Here is a 23,582-nt window from a genome sequence, read left to right as displayed (position 1 = left end):
ATAAAAACATATTATTATTTACTTATCCTCACTCATATGTTTTCTACACAGGTTTTCTCAATCACACTTCTAAGCATTGAACTTTTCTTTCTTTTTCAGCCCTTTTCACAATTTTTTCATTTTTTCACGCTTTTTCTTTTTGCGTATTCATTCTTCTCTTATAGCTTGCGTGTGGTCTGCTTTTATGACTTGTGCAATGTCAATATGAGAGTCAAACATTTCAACTTGTATCTGTTCTCAGTTACTTAGGATCACAAAGTTTTCCACTCTCCTTTTCGAAATGGAATTAAAAGTTTCAACTTACATCTAAGTTCCATTTACTAAGGATTGTGGAATTATCCAAACAACCTAACACATGCTATTTTTTTCTTTTGAACTCATTTTTACGCTTTTGTTCATTTGCTTAGTTTTTCAAAAATAGAACTGTGCATATTCATATTTATGATTCAAAATAAATTCTAACATGTATCTATCATCATTTCTTTGAAATCCGCATAAACAACCATAATTTTTAGATCTATGTCAGAAATTTTTTTCGTGGGGCTTAAAAATCCTCTAAAAACATCAGATTTGAAATAACATTCATATAAGTTCAAACTCTTTAAAAATCTACTTTTCATGAGAGATATGTAAACATGTGCAAGAACGTAAACAGAAATATCCAGGTGTGCAAACTACACCCTCCCTCATGCTTGAATGACACTGTCCCAGTGGCACTCCCCCATGCTTATATGAAACTAAATGAATGCACATGAGAGGAAATAAATGAGGGAAAAGAGTAGAATGGCCTGATATGAATTAAAAATACACGTTCTATGAATGTAATAAATGCAATGTATACATGACAAAACATAAAACTCATAGAAAAGATGAAAAATAAAACCAAATGAAATCTACAAATCCTAACAACAAATGTAAAACTGTACAGAATTTGGGTTGCCTCCCATAAAGCGCTAAGTTTTACGTCCCCAGCCAGACGGATCCCTGAAAAAATCCTTCATCGTCCATGAGATCAATGGACATGAAGTGAGAGTCAACCGGGCTCTATGAAGAAAAGAGTGTCATCTGTGACACTACGCACTGTGTTTCCATCCCTTCTACCTCCAAATGTAGTATCATGACTCTCTTGACATGAAGAACAGAGATTATTCTCATCTAAGAGACTGGTCAAGAATCGAGAGTCTAGGACCGACCGAGTATCAATGAATGCAACTTCAGACAAGTGGTGAATATGATCTGGCTTGACTTGGTCAAGCACCTTCTGCATCTGCACCTCTTGCTTACTAAAAACAATCGGTGATCCTACAGGCTGAGAAAATGGAGCTTTATATGATGATAATGCATGATGTGGGTAAGGCCCCTTCTTTTGAGGTATCATGGAGATCGACTCGTCAGTAGAAATGATATGAGGCTCATGAGTCGATTCCTGAGTGGGTTGACACGCCTTCCCATACTGAAGGGATGTAACAGATTTGACTTGCTCATGATGTGAATCGGTGGGTTGCAAATCAAATGACATGGAATCCTCTCCCTTTGAGGCAACAGACTGACTATGAAGGTTCCCCTGGCTTTGCCTACTCAATGTCTGAGCTAACTGTCCCATTTGAGTCTCTAGCTTAGCTATTGACTGTGTATGGGAACAAAGAGTGGCCTTGATATCAGAAAAGGCTTCTAACATCTTCTCTTGAAATGATGAACTTGGAATGGGCTCCTGAGGAGAAGGTAGACAATACTGGGGATGAACCTGTGGAAATATAGTATGCGAGTAACCTTGTGAAGGGTTACTAGGTCTATACTGTGTCTGGGAGGGCTGATGGGATAGGGAAATGGATTGGTTTCGCCAACCTGGGGTATATGATGGTGTAAATGAATCGGGCATGGGTTTAGCGAAACCTTGGGCAGCATTCACCTGCTCCTGGACGAATTCAGGATATAATGGCGCTGTCGGACAATCTGAAACACAATGTGCAGGGCTAGCACATAGCTCGCACACTCTTTCTACTGGACTTCTCGAAGAATTGGCTAGGAATTGATCTAACTTCCTAGTCAACTGGTCAACCTTGGTACGTAATTCTAACTCAGACCCAACTTCAGAAATCCCTATTTTCCTAGGACCACTAGACAGAGATGTAGTCCTATCGAGCCGTGAAGACAATGTATGATGCATCGTGTTTTCACTCAAGGTCTCGAATAGAGACCACGCCTCGTCCTCACTCTTGAGCATAAAAGTGCCCCCACAAGACGAATCAACCATTTGACGATGCTTCTCAGTAAGCTCGTCATAAAAATACTGCACCAACTGCCAACGAGGCACCTGGTGATGGGGACACTTGCGGAGAAGATCTTTCAATCTCTCCCAAGACTCGTGAAATTGTTCTCCCTCAATTTGAGAAAAACTGGTTATAGCTTTTCGAAACTGGTTCGTTTTACCAATTGGGAAATATTTTTTTAAAAATTCTTTTTGCATTCCTTCGCAAGTAGTAATACGAACCGTCTCAAGAGATTTTAGCCAGTGCTTGGCTTTATCTTTGAGAGAGAACGGAAACAAAGTCAACCGCATAGCATCATCTCCAAAGTTATTGATTCGCACAGTCGAGCAAATCTCAAGGAATTCGTCGAGATGACGATATGAGTCCTCATTACTAAGGCCATAAAACGAAGGTAACATTTGAATCACACTGGCCTTAATCTCAAAATGGCTCGCTCCTACATCAGGTCTCGTGATGCAGGAGGCGGGAGTATACGTATTTGGCATGAAGTGCTCCCTCAAAGGACGGATCAATTGATGATCGTCAGCCATTGCGTACACCTTTGAGTAGACCGGTGTAGCACACGTCCTAACTTTGGGTTTTCTACCTAACTAACGCACTAAGCGGCCAAACCACGCAAACCACAAAGCGAGTAAACTAAAAACAACAAAAACTAAACACACACCACGCAGTTACACATAACAGAGATTATGCATTAAAAATATGAAATCTATGTGTACGGTACCAATCGTACACCGTCACCTCTAAGGGGATCCTAATAGGTGGGCTGTGCAGAAAAATAAGCTCGTCTCTAAGATATGAACATACGTGGTTCTAAACCTAAATGCACACAAACACTAGGCAATAAAGTGAATACTAATATTACGCCGTTCCTCGGCAACGGCGCCAAAAATTTGATGTCTTCTTTTAAATCGCTGTAATTTAGAAAAGATTTTTATATGAAAAACATGTGAAAACCAGACATCAAATAATAAAAACCGGTTCTCACTAGTGGATGAGACCGGGTCGAACTCAGGGAACGGGAATATATCGTATTCAAGTACACAAATCTAAACTAATCTTTATTGCCGAATTATTGAAATATAAAATGTTTAAGAAAAGTAAAACAACTAACTATTACAACAAATGAATACCCTTCGCAGAGGGCGTAAAGTGCAATATTTACAAACCCAGTTAAATTCCTAATTCTAAACTGAAAAGTAAAAAGAAGCTTAATTCCTAATCTCAAAATGGCTCGCTCCTACATCAGGTCTCGTGATGCAGGAGGCGGGAGTATACGTATTTGGCATGAAGTGCTCCCTCAAAGGACGGATCAATTGATGATCGTCAGCCATTGCGTACACCTTTGAGTAGACCGGTGTAGCACACGTCCTAACTTTGGGTTTTCTACCTAACTAACGCACTAAGCGGCCAAACCACGCAAACCACAAAGCGAGTAAACTAAAAACAACAAAAACTAAACACACACCACGCAGTTACACATAACAGAGATTATGCATTAAAAATATGAAATCTATGTGTACGGTACCAATCGTACACCGTCACCTCTAAGGGGATCCTAATAGGTGGGCTGTGCAGAAAAATAAGCTCGTCTCTAAGATATGAACATACGTGGTTCTAAACCTAAATGCACACAAACACTAGGCAATAAAGTGAATACTAATATTACGCCGTTCCTCGGCAACGGCGCCAAAAATTTGATGTCTTCTTTTAAATCGTTGTAATTTAGAAAAGATTTTTATATGAAAAACATGTGAAAACCAGACATCAAATAATAAAAACCGGTTCTCACTAGTGGATGAGACCGGGTCGAACTCAGGGAACGGGAATATATCGTATTCAAGTACACAAATCTAAACTAATCTTTATTGTCGAATTATTGAAATATAAAATGTTTAAGAAAAGTAAAACAACTAACTATTACAACAAATGAATACCCTTCGCAGAGGGCGTAAAGTGCAATATTTACAAACCCAGTTAAATTCCTAATTCTAAACTGAAAAGTAAAAAGAAGCTTAATTCCTAATCTCAAAATGGCTCGCTCCTACATCAGGTCTCGTGATGCAGGAGGCGGGAGTATACGTATTTGGCATGAAGTGCTCCCTCAAAGGACGGATCAATTGATGATCGTCAGCCATTGCGTACACCTTTGAGTAGACCGGTGTAGCACACGTCCTAACTTTGGGTTTTCTACCTAACTAACGCACTAAGCGGCCAAACCACGCAAACCACAAAGCGAGTAAACTAAAAACAACAAAAACTAAACACACACCACGCAGTTACACATAACAGAGATTATGCATTAAAAATATGAAATCTATGTGTACGGTACCAATCGTACACCGTCACCTCTAAGGGGATCCTAATAGGTGGGCTGTGCAGAAAAATAAGCTCGTCTCTAAGATATGAACATACGTGGTTCTAAACCTAAATGCACACAAACACTAGGCAATAAAGTGAATACTAATATTACGCCGTTCCTCGGCAACGGCGCCAAAAATTTGATGTCTTCTTTTAAATCGTTGTAATTTAGAAAAGATTTTTATATGAAAAACATGTGAAAACCAGACATCAAATAATAAAAACCGGTTCTCACTAGTGGATGAGACCGGGTCGAACTCAGGGAACGGGAATATATCGTATTCAAGTACACAAATCTAAACTAATCTTTATTGCCGAATTATTGAAATATAAAATGTTTAAGAAAAGTAAAACAACTAACTATTACAACAAATGAATACCCTTCGCAGAGGGCGTAAAGTGCAATATTTACAAACCCAGTTAAATTCCTAATTCTAAACTGAAAAGTAAAAAGAAGCTTAATTCCTAATCTCAAAATGGCTCGCTCCTACATCAGGTCTCGTGATGCAGGAGGCGGGAGTATACGTATTTGGCATGAAGTGCTCCCTCAAAGGACGGATCAATTGATGATCGTCAGCCATTGCGTACACCTTTGAGTAGACCGGTGTAGCACACGTCCTAACTTTGGGTTTTCTACCTAACTAACGCACTAAGCGGCCAAACCACGCAAACCACAAAGCGAGTAAACTAAAAACAACAAAAACTAAACACACACCACGCAGTTACACATAACAGAGATTATGCATTAAAAATATGAAATCTATGTGTACGGTACCAATCGTACACCGTCACCTCTAAGGGGATCCTAATAGGTGGGCTGTGCAGAAAAATAAGCTCGTCTCTAAGATATGAACATACGTGGTTCTAAACCTAAATGCACACAAACACTAGGCAATAAAGTGAATACTAATATTACGCCGTTCCTCGGCAACGGCGCCAAAAATTTGATGTCTTCTTTTAAATCGCTGTAATTTAGAAAAGATTTTTATATGAAAAACATGTGAAAACCAGACATCAAATAATAAAAACCGGTTCTCACTAGTGGATGAGACCGGGTCGAACTCAGGGAACGGGAATATATCGTATTCAAGTACACAAATCTAAACTAATCTTTATTGCCGAATTATTGAAATATAAAATGTTTAAGAAAAGTAAAACAACTAACTATTACAACAAATGAATACCCTTCGCAGAGGGCGTAAAGTGCAATATTTACAAACCCAGTTAAATTCCTAATTCTAAACTGAAAAGTAAAAAGAAGCTTTATTCTTCGCACTTCGTGTCACGTAATCGCTTCCGCTCCAGTCTTGTGCTATCCTGCACAATTCAAATGAACACGAGCAGTACCAGAGATAAAAATAGAAACCTATATTAACTAGCTAAATGTTAAAAATACTGAAGGATATCATCAAAAGAATTCAATGACAATTAAAACTACATTAACTAATACAATTAACTAAATTTCAATTCACTAAAACTAAACTTTATGAAATCTAATTATTTCAATTAACGAACAGTGAAGACAATTAATCACTAACATTTTATTAACAAACTATACACTTAAACTATTGAAAAACACAATAACCAAAAATTGAAAGCATTAAAAATCAAGGAATGTAAACATCAAAGAATGAGACTAATGAAGAATCAAAATTTCAAGTATTGAAAACAATAAGAAAAACATGTAAAACTAACAAACTGAAAAAATACACAGAATGGCAAAGGAAAAACTAATTTGTAAAGAATATTGAATGAGGCAAAACAGGAAGAATTTATATTTTTTTTATAAAAAAATGAAATCGAAAATTGCATAATGCCTAGAAATCCAATAGTGAATCATCACTCATTAAAATCTTTCTCTCAAACCTGATCCAGAACTCCTGAGATTAGTTGATCAATCAATAAAACTGATTCGAAAATCAGTATCCAGCTATTCAAACAAACCAGTATCAACCATAGACATCAATAAAACCCGAAATCAATAAAACTGAAATCAGTCGATCACTATTCACCATAGACATCAGTATATAAAACTCAGACAATCAACCAAAATATCGATCAGTTCTCATACAGGCCATGTTTCAATGGCCAAAAGTCAGGTAATCCTATTCCACCGTGAAACAGATTTTTACGGTGAAGGAAAAAATTTTCCGGCTAAGCATAAGGAATTCCGACCAGTTATACACAGCAAATCCAGATCTCTTATTTCAGATTCACAAATCACACATCTAATGATAAAAAATAAAACTCTGTATCCAAAGACAAGATTGAAAATAATCGATTCAGATAATCGATCAGATATTTGAAAAAAATGTATTGGATTCCGACTACAAACTTTTACACACAAGAACTATGGAATTAAAAAATTGTAACTCAAATTTAAAATCAATTTTCATCTACAAAAGCATCAAACACAAAATAGATCATCAGAAGAAAAAAAATCAGAAACAACACTAATCGAGTTTCTTTTCTTTTCTTTTTTTCATTTTTTTTTCATTTTTTCATTATACAGAACATTCCTAACTTCATTAATCGAACCAGAAAAAGAATATTTTCATTTTTAAACAAAATGCAAATCTGTAAAAGAAGAAGAAGATCAGAATTAGAATAGGAAGAAGAAGAAGAAGTAGAAATCAGAAGAAGAAGAGGAAGAAGAAGAAGAAGATCTGAAGATGAAAGAAGAAGAAGAAGTAGAATTTCTTACCGTAACTGAAGGATTAGGGGAAGAAGTGGCCTCCACCACTCACGCCGCCGCCGGACTGAGCATCTCCACCACCGGATTGAGGAAGAAGATAAGGAGGAAGAAGAAATAGAGGAAGAAGAAGGGGTAAAGGGGAATCCGGCAATGGAGAAATGGGAAAAGAGAAGAACCAGAGGGGGAAAGGGAGGTTTTGGCGTAAAAGGGGAGACAATTGAAATTTTTTCATTTCGTGGGTTTTAAAAACCCCAAACCGGCTGGAACCGGTTTGAAACTGATTTTTTCAGTTTTTACAAAAATGCAAACCGGTTCAAGCCGGTTTTGTTTATTATTTTTTTTTTCAGTTTTTTAAAAAAAATGCAAAAACTATGTAAACTAGTTCATTAGAAAGTGTTCAAAAATTAAAATCAAAACTTATTTGTAAAGAAACTAAAAGACTATTCTAACTATTTATATTTATATATAATTTTTTTCTTTAAAAAAAAAGCAAACATTTAAAATGATTTTAAAAGCTATTTTCTCTATTTTTTATTTTTTATTTTATTTTTAATTGAAAACTAACACTAAACTACTATGAATATAACAAAAACTAAAATATGTATAAAAATGTAAAATAAAACTATTTTTCATGCATTTTCTATTTTTAAATCATTTTAGCACATTTACTCGAAAACTAACATAAAATTGGGTTTTTGAAACATTATTTTATAAAATCATGCATATTTAAATGTTAATAAACCCTGAATTATATGCATGATCAACAACCATAACACTTCTGCTTGCAGTTAGGCAATGGAAGACAATTGGATGTGAATGAGGCATTCTTAAATGGAGATTTGGATGAGGAAGTCTATATGTAATTACCACGAGGGTATTCGAATCCTCAAGACAAAGTGTGCAGGCTAAGGCGAGCCTTATATGGGCTTAAACAAGTTCCATGTGGATTGCTTGAAAATTTTAGCACTGCTATCAAATCTCTTGATTTTGAGCAAAATTATCATGACCTTGCTTTGTTTGTCATCATCCTCTCAAGCAAGTACATATTACTTTTATATGCCGATATGTTTGTCATTGGAGATGATGTGAAGGTAAATGACACCAAGAAGAGGTTAACCAATGTTTTCGGGATGAAAGACCTTGGTATCTCGAAGTATTTCCTTGGCCTGGAGATCACATACTCTAGGATTCTAGGAAGGGGCTGTATTTGTCACAACATAAGTATGCAACTGAGCTTGTTGTGAAAGCCAGACTTGTAGAGGATGCCAAGAAAATGACTTCTCCGGGAAGCTAATGAAAATTTGAGGTCAACTCATGGAGAAGTTTTAGAAGATTCGGTTGTGTACATGCAGTTGGTTGGGAGACTAATCTACTTGACTATTCTCAGGGCAAATATCATGTATGATGTACACGTTGTCAGTCAGTTTATGAGCTCACCCTCATCTGTTCATCTTGCTATTGTTCTTAGGATAATTCATTGTGAGCTATGTCACATGGGTAGGGGTACAGGTACGGAGGGTACAACACGGCAATTTCAAAAAATGAGGGTGCGGGAACACGACAATATATATATATATATATATATATATATATATATATATATATATATATATATATATATATATAGTGTGAGCAAGATCCATATAATGGTTTGTGGGTTTGTATGTTTGATGCACTTTTTTTTAAAGGCAAGCTGGGGTTAGGTAGATCCCTACCAGTTTATAACTATACCATTTGGTTTTGAACCTGCAACTATACCATTGAGGTTGTGCAGTACCGGATCCACTTAAATGGCCTATAGGATTTTCAAGCAGAAAATTATAAGGTATGGGTGTTAAACCTGGTTTCAACTTGGATTCAAATCGAGTTGCCAGTCGAGGAAGCGGGAAGTGATTCGGGAAGGGGAAGCGGGAAGGCAGGAAGCGGGGCATTTCTAAAATTTTAGGAAGCGGGAAGCGCAGGGCGACTCAGAAGCGAACTGGGAATCGTCTCGGAAGCGACCTAGGAATCATCTCGGAAGCGACCTAGAAAACGTCTCGGAAGCGACCTAGGAAGCAAACCAGAAATGAGGGGGAAGCGAAAAAGAGAAAGAAGAAAGAAAAATAAAAAAGCACAAAAAAATAAAAAATAAGGGGAAGCGCTCTTTTCTTAAATTGGGTAGTGCACTTCCCAATTTTTTTGGTGCTTCCCAACACATTTCGGAAGGGTCACGTTTTGTGCTTTCGAAACACGCTTCGGGTCCCCATGTACTATGGCGCTTCCAGTAACCCTGATTCAAACACATTTAGGTACTGATTCTAACACAGATTAGGGGTATAGTTGAGCACATTTTTTTTATTTTAATGTGGATTCTAATATATACCATATGGACTCACAATGTGGTCAGGATTTGGATCATAGCAGGTTAGCAGTTTTACCCGTTTCATATAAAAAAGGCTTTATGAAAGAGGGGTGGGGGCGGGGGTTGTGCTCCAAAATTTTAAAAGATGAAATACGGGAGAACACCTCCCATCGCCTCTATCTCTCTAACTCTACTCTATCTTTGGGGTTACAAAGAAGGAGAACAAGGAGGAAGAAAAAGACGAAGAAGAAGACAGAGGAGGTAGGTACCTCTCTCTCGCTCTCTCATTGTCATCGATCTAGGGTTTCCTGATCGGGGTGGTGCCGAAGGAGCAGAAGGTTTTTTTCGTGTCGATTCAACGCAAAGCCGTCTTTCTCCTCATTCTTCTTCTTCTTCTCTCCTCTTGTTGTCAAGGGTGGGAAGGTGGGTTTCGGGGAGAGCAGAGAGAGATTGAGGGTTTCATGAGACTCGAAACCGCGACGTATGCGAGACCCCACTCGTGGCGTACCCGTGCTCGTGTCGACACGGGTACGATGACCCTTTTGCTCTCTTGTGGTTACATAGGCTGTGAGATATACTATGCATTATGGGATGTTATTTTCATCATCCTCCAGAGCTCTTAAAGCCTTTTTATGATGCAGATTTTTTAGGGTCTACTCGTGACTGACTCTCCACAACAGGTTTATGTATCTTCCTTGGAACCTCCTTGGTTTATTGGAAAAGTAAAAACAACAAAGGGTTTGCTTTATCTGCTCCAGAAGTTGAATATAGAACAATAACTCCGGTCACTGCAAAAGTCATTTGAATAAGATGGTTGTTGGGTGAGCAAAGAACACTTTGCCAAGAAGGCTTATGAAGATGGCGTAATATCTTTGGAATAGATTGCAACAATGTTTTAAGTATTGTACTGTATCGTAACTATGGCCTAACGCGATACGATACACACTCGTATTGCAATACGAGTGTGTATCATATTCGTATTGAATTTATCGTACGATACAACCCTGTATCGTACGATATAGGTGTGACACACTTTAAAAAGGCTGAAAGTTAACTTTTTTCATTTTGGGTTTTAAAGACCTCTTGAGGGTTGATTGTCTCATTTGTGTGGAGGCCTTTAGAGGAGAACCCACCCATCGAAGAGGCATGAGAGCGATTTGGGTACCAATTTGTGTGCAAGGTAGAGTGATTTTGTAGATTTCTCACGTAAGATTGCATTTCCATTTTTTTTTCACTTAAGGGAGTGAGTTAAGGTAACAAATCTGCATTCTTTGCTTCTCATTGAATTTTTTTTGGGGATGATGGCACCAAATGATCGGGCATGGCAATGTGGCACTCAAGTAGTGAGTGAAAACTTAAGTAACATAGACAAGCTTAAAATGTGCTATACCCGTGTTGACATGGGTACCACCATCGGGCGCAGTGTGGGTACGTTGTTGATTGGGCCCTGCACTATGCTGGGTCGGGTCCAACGAAGACCCAATTCTAGTCTTTTTTAACTTGGGCCGATGAAAACCCTCCCTCTTTCTCTTTGCTCCTAACCCCTCGCAGCCTTGCTCCCCCTCGCAGCCTCGCTCTGATCAGCTCAGGTACCTCTCTCCCTCTACTTTCAACTCACCTCTCTCTCATCTCTGTCCTTCTCTCTGTCTCGCTCTCGACTCGCCTCTCTCATCTCTATCTCCCTCTCTTAGAGTTTTCCATCTCTGTCTCCCTCTCGATTTCCCTCTCTCTCTCTCACGTCTTCCCTCTCTTTGTCTCCTCTCGTGCACTCATCTTCCCCATCTCATTTCCCCCTTTCTCTCTCTATCTCTTGTGTAACCTCCGGCAACTGAAGGAGCTTACCTCGTGCAGTCCAACGAATTTCGGCGGATGACAAAGAGGTAGGAGCATCTCTCGGCAACTCATATAGGGTGTTTTCAGTTTTGTTTTGTTTTAAGGTATTTTTCAGTTTATATTTTACATTTTGTATTTAGTTTTTATTTACATATATTCAGTTTATATTTTCATTTTGTATTTTGTACATATTTTCAGTTTGTATTCAATTTATATTATCAGTTTATATTCACGATAGCATATATATTTGAAAGTTTTCAGATTGGATATAGATTATTTAGCCGTATTCAGATCGAATATAGATTATCTATTTTCAGACAGAATATAGATTATTAGATATTTTCTACTGAATATATCTAATAATCTAGATATTTTCATACTGAATATAGATTATTAGATACTATGTTTATGAATTCTTTTCTATAGTTCAATTTGCTAAGTGTTAATTGTTAGGTACTAATCTATGTCACATGGATGCGGGGGCGGGGGCGGGGGTGCGGCAAAAATATAAAAAAATATATATATAAAGTTCAAAAGTTGGACATAAATGAGCTTGGGTGCATTGACTGCACCCAGGGTCAGGTTGACCGTATCGGGTGAGGGTGCGGGTGCGATACAGGTGCAACACCTAGTTGGAGAGTCCCTGTGACATATGTACTAATGTTTATTATCTATTTATTTAAAATTATTATTAGCTTGTTATAAATTATTTCTTAAATGTTAATTTGTTAGTTGTAGTTCTAGCTTTACTTGTTATTGAATTTTGATTCTTTGAATAAAAGTTATTAACCTATTTTGTTACTAGTTTAGTTGGTTGTTAAATGATAATTGTTTAAAAGTTAGTTGTTAAATGTTAAATTAATTTACGTTGTCATGTTGGAATAATAAATTTTGATTTTTAGAATTTATTTTATATTTATGTAATTTTAATATTATATATATATATATATATATATATATATATATATATATATATATATATATATATATATATATATATATATATATATATATCGCCCTGTCCCCGTACCCACATTTTTTGGAATTGCTGAGTGGTATCCTCCGCACCCGTATTCGTATTCGTACCCATGTGACATATGAAAACTGATTTAAAATCGAGGGCAACTATTGTCATCATATTTTTGGGTTTGGGGTGGTATCTCTTGGTTGAAGCATCATTTAGCCGGAACACATTATAATGTTGCCGCCTGCATGTCAAGGGATTTGCTAGATGCCGTAAAATGACAGTGCTAACAATTACTCGTTTGTTTGAGAGAAAAAAGACAAAAAAATGAGTGACACAGAAATGGGGTATGCACCTCCCTGGGAGGACGAAGATGAACTCCTTAATTTTGATCCTACATCCCTAACATAACATAAGAAGTAGGAAGTTCTGCAGCGAATGAAAAATGTGTGGGAAAAGCAATTTGATCCCATCAATTTGGAATATTTTGATAAATTGGATGCATGAGTTGGAGAAACAAGCATTTTGAATGAAGAAAACATTCATTGGATCAATGTAGAAGGAGCACAAGAGGTAGATGATGAAGATCCCACATATATTGGAGATGATATAGATGTCGAAAAAGGAGGAAGATTAGAAAAAGAAGAAGATAATGATGATGGTGATTGAGGTTATATTTTTAAAGAACTTGGTTATTTAGCACTTAAGTGCTCGTAAACTTGGTTGTTTTTTTTTTGTTTATGTAATATGAAAGTATGAGCCTTGTTGCATATTCTTAATTGCAAGATATTTAATATTTTGCATTGTTCTTGTGAGATATGCATGCAATATTATTTGTATTAATTGATGTTTGATGATGTCTTATGCGGTTCATACATAGTTGGCAAACTTGTGACTTGGGATCGAATCAGATCCCTGCTGGGCCACCGAGTCAGCGGGTTGACTGAGTGACTCGGATGAGTCAAGACTCTATATTTTATAGTGTAAGCACATGTCTAAGACATGAAAATAACTAAACTTCAAGCTAATATGTCAATAGATAAGTTACAAAAATATATAATTATATATTATTATTAACTTTTTTCGTTGAACAATATTAGATTATTTATAAGTGGCTTTATATAAGAATTATGCATTAAAATAATAAAATACATGTCCGATCAAGATCGACTCAGGCGATTCCCGAGTTGACTCGCTGGGTTTGCCAACTATGGTTCATAGAAGCATAAATGCTTCATATGTGATTTTATGGTTGTATTTTGTGCAATTCATCATTGTTTCATGTGTTATGTTTTTTTTAGAATTTCTACTTTTTTTTCTATTTTTATTGATTTTTTTTGAAAAACTTTTATTAAAAAATCATGATCTTTTACGATAGGCTACGATAGGTATCTAACTTTGAGCCTGATCGATACGGATAACAATACTTACAACCTTGGATTGCAATGACTTTTACTAAAAGTCTTGCTCCATTACACTTTCAGTCATTTCTTTCCAAACTTTGAATAATTCCCTTAGCATCATCTTAAGTTTGAGGGGGAGTGTTGAATAGTGTAATATGTTTGTGTATCATATGTATTACCAGTCTCTTGTGCTACCCCTCTTTTATGTACATAACATTATTTATTAGGGGTACTGTTGTAATTTTTCAGGTGGTTGTTGGGTCAACAGAATTTGTCTTTTTGTGACCTCAAGGAGGTCGACCCCATATAGTGTATCTTCTTTTCAGTTTTCTATCTAATGAAGTATTCTACTTCTTTTCCCTTCTTTGTGCTCCTCTCCCTTTCTTCTTTGTATACCCATGCTTTGAAAGACATGATGCAAAGTACAAGGAATTAAGAAAAGAAGAAGACCAAAGAAATTTGAAGGGAAGCTGTAAGGGGATATGAAAGATTGTGAAGTGACTGGATCTTGACAAGAAGAAACGTAGAAACAAGACTCCTTGGAATAAAGCTTGATGATGATCAAATAGGAAATGAAGATCACTAAATATAAATTAAGGTTAAACCTCATTAATGTCTGGACTCTGGACCGTGGAGTTTAGTCACCAGCAACTGCTGCTTGATAGCAAAAGTACTGTGAAACTAAAGGCTGACATATGTTCGATTGACCTAGATGAAGAAGGTTGATATGTGCCTCTCTTAGTTGCTATGGAAACTTAATTAAGCTGAAAGATAGGAAAAGTGCCTGTAGAATATAAGCTCAAATTATAAGTGTTTCTAATACTTCAACCAGTAATGCTAAAAGACCTAGATACGTTGTTATCAAGTTGATGATACTATTTCTGTTTTGGCGTCTCAAGTCTTTAGATATACTTAGCAGTGCTACTCTCTCAATGACAAGTTAGTTGGACACCAGCTTAGCAGTGAGTACATGGTTCACTGAATACTTTCTTTTTCAGTATACCGGGTTTACCACACTTCAATTCTCCTACTTTGCTTCTTAACTCAGAAGTTACACATCACATGAATCCTAGAGCTACACCATTAGCAACTACCATCTGTTTTCCCCATAATTATCCATCTTCACCGTTGATGAAATCATATGCAGATGGAGAAGTTGGCTCTGTATCTTACTGCAATTTAACTATCAGCAAGATTCTTCTTTTCTTATTATATTTATTGCCGATTTTCAATTAATCTCCATATTCTTTGCATCTTCATCTCTTTACACGTATCACAGAACTTTTACTTTGGATACCTCAGGTACCACTTATCCTGCTTCTGACCAAGCAGTAAATAACATCTTAAGAGTTCCCTGCCCCAAGTATCCCTATCCAAAGATTCTATGCCAATTTTTATGCCACTGAAAATATTCTGCACGTACAACCCAGTTTGTCTCATCCAATCCTTTTAAACTTAAAAGCCAGCCTTTATTGCTAAACTGTGTTCTGTCTTTAGAATGCAGACTCATAAGGAAGTAACTGCAAGAAAGGGGATCAGTAGATATTTGATGAAAGATCAATAGCTGACTGCACCCACATGTGGGATGTTCTTCCTGTTCCACTGAAGAAGAATGCAACTGGTTGTCGCTAGAAAGATAAAACCATCTCACATAATTCTGTATGTCAATAGGAACCTGATTGGCATCACACTTAAACTGTTGCAGATACGAGGATATAGTGATTTTTGTGAAGTTTTCTGATATGATTAGTATATAAGGCAATATGGCGCAAGAAAAAAAAATGAGATGTGTGATTTAGTTGGCTACTGAAGGATATGCTCACAAATATGTTGATTTCTTTTTTCCTATTTTCTTTTTGAAGCGAGAACTATGTGCCAAATTGTAATCAGTTATTTGCCCATGTGACTAGAATAACCAGGTTTAGCTAATCTTATTATGGCAACACCTAGCATATGGTCATCATGTTAATGCAGCAATGCACTTTTGAGTGATGACCTCCATGGAACGGTGTACAATTGTAGATGAAGCATCCACCCAGTTAATTAATTGATTCTTATTCCTTCCAAACGTGGTCTATCATCTCAAACAAGATCCACGGATTTGGTTCGACAGATTTAATTCAGCAACCATCTAGGCCAGTTTTTGCAATTATTCAACATTATCTTTCATATCCATGTTGAATGGGATGATCATTCTATTTTAAATGTTGATAATATGATGGCTACAAGGAAAAATGAATTGATCATTTTACTCATTCAGAATGTACATGCATTGAGTTTAGGGGTGGACACTGGGCCAGGTAACCCTCAGGCTTTCGGGTACCTGACCGTGTTTGCCATTTGGAAACACCGCCCGATAAAAGTCGGGGCCAAGCCCGACTCAATTAGTTATCGGGTCAGACTCGGGCAGTGGACTAGGCCCGAGCCGGGCCCTTATGTGTCCAACAAAAATTATAAAAGAAAAAAGAAAAAGCTAAAAATGTTTAAATTTTTTTGCGCCACACAATGAGTCATAAACACTGAAATCCAAAACCCGACTCATTATTAAAAATCCACCATGTATGAGGGAGAAAGAAAAATGGTTCTTACTTTTATATTCAATGGGGAGCTCATCATCCTCTTCACTTCATCAATATGGGACTATTCCTCTCATCATGAGGATTCTTTAATTCATGCTTTATGGGAAAGGCAATCCTATTTCTTTTTATAACAATTGTCATTTAATTTTCTCTCTCTCTCTTTTATATAATGCTGTGCCCAGTGTTTATTCTCACTGTTAAAAATGTATATAATAAGGTTCTTTTGCAAGGTGGATTAGTCCCACATCGATCAGAGAATAGAAGTGAGCCCTCTCTACAAACTATAAATAGGGAGGATATCTTTCATTATTCACGTGAGTTGGAGCTGTTTCTCTCTTGTCCAACGCAGCTCCGATCCAGCAATTTTGGCTGGTCATGGGCAGGCTACCCAAACCCGAGCCCAAATAATGTCCGGCCTAGCCTGACCCGATAATAATTGGATCGGGATTTTGGCGGCCCTAGCCATTATCAGGCTTCTCAGGCTCTTGTGGATCACAAATCGGTCCGTCCTGGCCGGACCCAATGTCCACCTCTAGACATAAGTCTTCTTAACATGCTAACATGTAGGTGGTGATTACACTGCTGGAGCAGCACTCTTTTACACATCTTGGATTTAAATTTAAAACTTGGTAAAATGCTCCATTTTTCTGCGTGGTCTTTAGAGTTGCCACCATGTACTTATCCTGTTGCTGGTTGTGCAGATTTGTTAGTAAAAAAAATTTGTTCTTGAAAGTTACTTGAATTTTTTCTATATCTTTTATGTATTATCTCTGGTAAGCATGGTTTTCATTTCATTGATAGAATATACACATTACATACTTCTCAAAAAATTCACTTAAAAATGTCAATTTTAATATATTTCTCCACCAAGGAGATCTCTGAGGAAAAACATCTTTTATGATTTCAATATATGTTCATGGTTTATCTGAGACAGCTGCTAGAATTTCTCAAAAAATGCTCAAACTTTTTTTATGGTGGTTCTATTGGAATCTAAACTGGATTTCTCTGTTCCAGTAAAACTGAATGCCAATCGTGTGGTGGTTGGTACGCTCCGCGGGTTTGATCAGTTCATGAATTTAGTGATTGACAACACAGTGGAGGTTAATGGCAACGAAAAGACTGAAATAGGGATGGTGGTGAGTCTTCTGCTGCTTTTCTAAAAATTTGGCTTCAAGTATGATTTGGGCTGTGGACTTAAACTTAGATCGGCCTGGAACTTGATGTCTTGACCTGATCAAGTCTAGCCCAAGTCCAGTCAAGACCCTCTTTGGCTTACTCAAGGAACCTGATTGAATTTGTTCATGCATGTTCCTTCACAAAGTGAATGGGAACCCCCAAGGGGCCTTGATCGGTGCCACTGAGTTAAGCAAGTCCAACCTGATTCCCAACTGGGCTCGGGCAGCTTGAAAACTATGATAACGTCATGTATGCAGGTAATCAGAGGGAACAGCGTGGTGATGATTGAAGCTCTTGAGCCAGTTAGCAGGGGTTAATAGATTCCACTTGAACATCGGTCGATATGAAGAATCGTTTATCCTGTCATAGCCTGCTTTAACCCTAGTTAATGTTATAATGAAGAATCCTGTACCTTTGAATTTTAATTTCCTGCCTCTCAACTGCCTCATGCCATACGGTTGGCCTTGATGTTGCCATCACTGTTATGCAGCTTTTCCTTTGATCTTTTCTACATTCTGCCTGATAGTGGTGCACTACTTATCTTAATGGTGTTGAATTTAATACTAAATCTTTCCAGCATCTCCTTTACTATGCGTGCCTGCACGTGTATGATGTTTGCCCACTTAGTCTATGTTAGTGTAGTGTAAGCTGCACTAAAGTAGTTAAATTAAATGAAGCTATGCCGCTTTTCCTTTGTTCTTTTCCACATTCTGCCTGATAGTGGTGCACTACTTATCTTAATGATGTTGAATTTAATACTAAATCTTTCCAGCATCTCCTTTACAATGCGTGCCTGCACGTGTATGATGTTTGCCCACTTAGTCTATGTTAGTGTAGTGAAAGCTGCACTGAAGGAAGTTAAATTAAATGAAGCAGTTAAATTTTTTTTAATATTTTTTCTATGGTTGTACTGAACTAATGACATTAAAAATCTCATTTTCCAAAGGCCATGTGATTTGAAACCTAGCATCTGGGGATCCCTTGAAATGCCCTGAATCTTTGGGGTATTTTATTAGCATTGTCTTCTGCTGGATTTGAGCCGTGTTTCTGGTCTCCTGCTGGCTGAAACCTTAATTTGAGCCTGGTGGCTGTTCCTTCTGATTTATAGGTGAAAATATAGTTCTGTTTTGTTTCTTCAATCAGGATATTCCCGTTGGACTCAACTGGGTAGCACCATGAGTTTTGTGCATCATAGTCTGCAGGTGTTTCTGGCTTGCCTGATGCTGGATGGATTTGTGACACATGATGAGCCTGAATAGGTTTTTCACCACCAAGGCAAATGGGTTGGATCTAGGATGGTGGCTTTGCATTGTTGTCATTCTGGGTCTGATTGGATCTGACTCCCCCATGTATTTAGCTGTTTTGGATCTGACACGTTTGCATCCTGTGACTAATGTTGCCATCTGACGAAGGTCTAGCTGTGCTGGTGCTAGGATCTCAGCCACATGGTATCCCATCACCAGTGAAAAAAAAAGTTTTAAACGACAAAATTTGTATGACCATATTCTTGTGATAAGTGCGTTTTTCAGTTCTTTCACATTTTTATCAGCAAAATATTGGCAAGCAAAATAAATCAAAAGGTAAAACTCATTATAAAATGAATAAAAATAAAAAATAAGATGAAACAAGGCTTTCGGTTTTGAGCTCTTGATACATAGCTTTTATAAATATAGATATCATGATAAACTTATGATGTTTTGATTTAAATGAATATTTGATGATTTTTATAATATATTTTGGCTGTAAATCGCTAAAATGTCTGTTATTTTTTGCGAGGTTGTGTTAATATGAACGGCGTATGATGTGAAATTAGTGCTTATATCCTACATTTATTAGTGCTTTGATCAGATTGATGGTCGTGAGTGCATGTTTCTCTTTTTTCAGAGACAATCATGAGTGCAAATAATTGCTTGGGGTGGTGCATTAATTTATTTTGAGCCGTACGTAGGTACTTGCCCGTGTCTTAATTGGCTCCTTTAATGTCTGGACATTTATGTGGCAAAGTATCGGGGGATCCGCTTGTCTGGTAGGGGCGGCTAGTGCACGTCACCTTGTGCTGGGGCGTTGCTGGTTCAAACCCCAATGGTATAGTTGTATAACTGGTAGGGGTCTTTCAAACCCGAGCTTGCCTTTTTAAAAAAATATATATGGTTATCTATTTGGATTGGATGTTGCAATTGAGACCTTATCAGATCAGAGTCACATCTGAGGATGTGCCTTGGATGCCGTTCATCTCATCCCAAACACCACCATTTTTTCTTGTTTTTCAACCGTTCATTTTGTGTTCTTTGATACTGTTCATCTAGGACATGAATGGCTCGAAAATTTGTGGGGCCCATTTGAGAAGCAAACTGTCCAAAGCATGGTGTTTGAGTTGCCGTTCATCACGGCATCCAAGGAACCTGTGACGGATTACCGTCAAAGGTGTCTCTGACCTGATATTGTGTCGTAATTTTGAAAGCATGGAACCATCAAAACAGGAAACTATCCATGATGAGCTGGGGGCACCACTCATGGAGTTTTCCATTGCAGACACCAAAACAAGGTCACAGTCAATATGGCACCTCTCGATTTGTAATGGGACATTTGAACCATAACTATGGTTTCTGCCAATGTTGTCAGTATCGGTATGGGCCCTGAATTGTTTGGCCACCGAATTCAGTTGTATCGGTGGATACCGATACTCAGCTGAATGGTTCTGTATCGTTCAGAAATTAATAAAAAATATTGTGTCAATCACAATGTAACACATGTTAAAACTATTAAAACAATAATAATAAATTACTTTTTAGTATTTTTGGCATTTATTTAAAAAAGATACGTAAGAAGTTAGGCATTGCACCCATTGAAAATAAGATGAGAGAGAATCATGGAGAAATGGAAAAATATATTAGTTAAAAGAGGTCGGGGTAGGCCTAGGAAGACTTGGATGGAGACGATAGGAAAGAATATGAATGCTTTGAACCTCACCGAGGACATGGCATTGGATAGAAATGATTGGAGGAGAAGGATTCATGTTGAAGACCCAGAATTATTTTTTTTGTTGGTTCATATCGCTGACCCCAATTGTTTTGGGATGAAGGCGTAGTTGTTGTTGTTGTATTTAAAAAATAACCTATTCAGGGTGAGGCATGTCAAAATTCTGCTGATACACACCGATACTGATAACATTGGTTTCTCCTCGTTATCCCAAAAAATAAAGAAAAGGAATGAAACAAGAGAATAGCAAAACATGTTTTGTATTCATTCATTAATCAAACCAAAACACTAATAAGTAATCAGGATACTCTATGTAAAAGGATCTTTGAAAATACAAAGGTAGAGAAATTACAGGTTATTGATAAATGCTAAGTGTGTTGAATGTTATAAAATTACTTTTCACGTGATTTCTTGAAAAATCTTATTTTGACATGCTAAATAGGGATGACACTGGATCGGATTTGGTTTTGGATATCTAGCCAACAATTATGTACTCTTGGAGTTTTGAGGTGCACTACTGCACTGTTGTCTACACTGTAGAAAGTGAGCTTTTGGTGGGGAGGTTGCTGCGACTGTGCTTACAGCAATTTAGTTAAATACAGCAGGACGATTTCCAAGTATTTCCTAGTTCTAACGCAAACTTCTCAAGTTTCAGTTTTTGTGAGATGCCACTTCTAATATCCTGCTTTACCTCAAACTTTAATAAGTAAAGCAGCTTGGCCAAATTGGTGTTCAAAATTTGAATTTACACCCTACCTTTTTTCTGGCACTTAAGATTAATTGCAATTGCCCACAAGGGTTCTGCTCATCTGGTAGGGCGACTTGTGAATATCACCAAGTTGACGGGACCTCACAAGTTTGAAACCCACGGGTGGCATATCCCTTACCACCAGGTTGAAGTTGGGTGTACTCCCTGGTCGGCAGGAGGACCTCAAAGGTTTTATCAACCTGGGGCCGGTCAATGAGCTGTTGGTGATGGGGTTTTTTTCCTTGAATTATCCATAAAAGAAAAGTTTAATTATAATTTTATTGATTAATTTACATTTATTGATAATTATTACATGGTTCAGGTCTGAAATACTCAACTTTGGCAGAAATAAGGTGCAAATTGCAATTGTCAGGAGTTTTGCAGGAGATTGATGATGTAGACTTGGATATTTGTAGACATGGATAGCATATGATTAATGACACTAAGAGAACACAATTCATTAATGGTCCCATTATTAATGGTATTCAGAGCTTGGTTGATAGAAGTGATTCTTGAAAAAGAAAGAGAAAAATATGACCATATTGTGTGTTTGAGTCTTTGCATTATATGAAAAAGTGATAATTCAATAGAAAACCCCATCACCAACTGCACATTGGCTGGCCTCCAGTTGGTAAAACCCTTGAGGCACCCCTGGCCACCTGAGACTACACCCAGCTTCGACCTTGCGGCAACTGTCGCCATCCATGGGTTTCGAGCTTGTGACGTCCTGTCAACTCGGTGACATTCACAAGTTGCCCATATCAGATGAGCAGACCCCTTGTAGGCCAAAAAAGTGACCAAGTTGATCGATCAGAAACTATGTGTTAACAACCACAGATTGCCTTAGGCTTTACATACTTGTACTTTAGATAATAGTATTATTCCAGTTGGAGTGTTTTGCAAAACAGGCTTAATTACAAATGACTGCCCAAACTCGTTGGAATTAGGAACATGCTAACCATAACTACAGTTGTCTTAATTCATATGGCATAATAAAAAATCGTTCCGAGACGATAAATTTAAGAATTCAACGATCGAAAACCTGGTTCATTGTTTGCTTTGATCCTACAACCATGGGGTTGAACTTTTCCAAGTCAATTTGGATAAATTTGATTAAGGATGCTGTTATGCATAGTTGTCCGTGATTAGCTTTAAGATGATAAAATTAGCTTTAAAAGCCCATACATTCTCCACGTTTCTTTGTAAAATGTTGATTATAGTTTATGTTTTCTTGTTATTTTAGTAGGCCATGGAGGAGGGGATGGTCCCCTAACACTCTAGGCTTAGGGTCCAGCTGGTTTCATCCCAAGGGGGTATGGTAGAGCATACTCGCATAGCCATATTGAATTAGAAGTGATACTTATTGTTGGTTTGGCCAGCCTGCTTGGCTCATATTGATACCCAAACCCAGGGTTGATCTTCTTATGGTGCTATTTGTCAGTCCAGTTTAGGGATGTCAACGGCTCTGATGTTGTCGAATCCGATTACATGCATGTTAATCGGATTCAGTTTTAGTCTTTTCTCATCTGAATACATCTCCAATCAGTCAATATCCGATCTAAACTGGTATTAGCTACATTCAACCCGAATCCAAACTGTTTACATCCCCAGTCCAGTTTGCTTGGCCCAGCCACAGAACCCAGCATATGTAAGCAACATTAAGGTACTTGGTGAATGATCACAATTTCCATCTTGTTCTTGCTTTGCAAGCGGAGTCTGACTGAGTGATGGACTGTTCTAGTCTAGCTCGGCTGCTTGAATTTATGAAATTAGAACCAACATGCTTAAGCTGCTAAGTTGTCATTAGACAGCCTCGTAAGAAACAATAAAATGGTATTTGTCTTGTATTAGGTCTGAGGAACATGATTTCAGACATTGTCAAGGCCTAGGTCCAGCCTGTGTGTCTTATTAACTTAGAGAGACTCACTTTCACTTGTCCAAGCTCTCGAGCCCAATGCCAAAATCTCTCTCTCTCTCTCTCTCATAGGTCCACTTGATGTGTCGTAGTAAACCTAGAGAGACTCACTTTCCAATCTCTTGAGCCCAATGCCAAAATCTCTCTCTTATAGGTCCACTGCCATCCCTACTTGGATGATGAAAAACTCTTACCATATCTGCTTTTTTATATGTAAACAGATCCGGACATATCAGCATCCGATTATGATCTCATATGATTTTGACTAACCAAATGCAGCTAAACCAAATCAAATTCTGTTGGATATCTGATAAAATC

General features: G+C 37.5%; 1 protein-coding gene across 1 annotated transcript in view; it reads left to right on the top strand.

The window, feature by feature from the left end:
• LOC149817060 (putative small nuclear ribonucleoprotein G) overlaps window positions 1-18,201 on the top strand; it is a 30,769-nt gene extending 12,568 nt beyond the window's left edge. Inside the window, exons 3-4 of the mRNA XM_089987519.1 lie at window positions 17,461-17,582; window positions 17,880-18,201. Of these exons, the coding sequence (XP_089843645.1) occupies window positions 17,461-17,582; window positions 17,880-17,939 (182 nt within the window). The 3' untranslated portion in view covers window positions 17,940-18,201. The remainder of the gene's footprint in view (window positions 1-17,460; window positions 17,583-17,879) is intronic.
• Window positions 18,202-23,582: the final 5,381 nt, after the last annotated feature.

The sequence above is a fragment of the Nuphar pumila genome, chromosome 14, assembly GCF_984573655.1.
Source record: "Nuphar pumila chromosome 14, dmNupPumi1.hap1.1, whole genome shotgun sequence".
NCBI lineage: Eukaryota > Viridiplantae > Streptophyta > Magnoliopsida > Nymphaeales > Nymphaeaceae > Nuphar > Nuphar pumila.
This window is presented reverse-complemented; position numbering and strand designations above follow the sequence as displayed.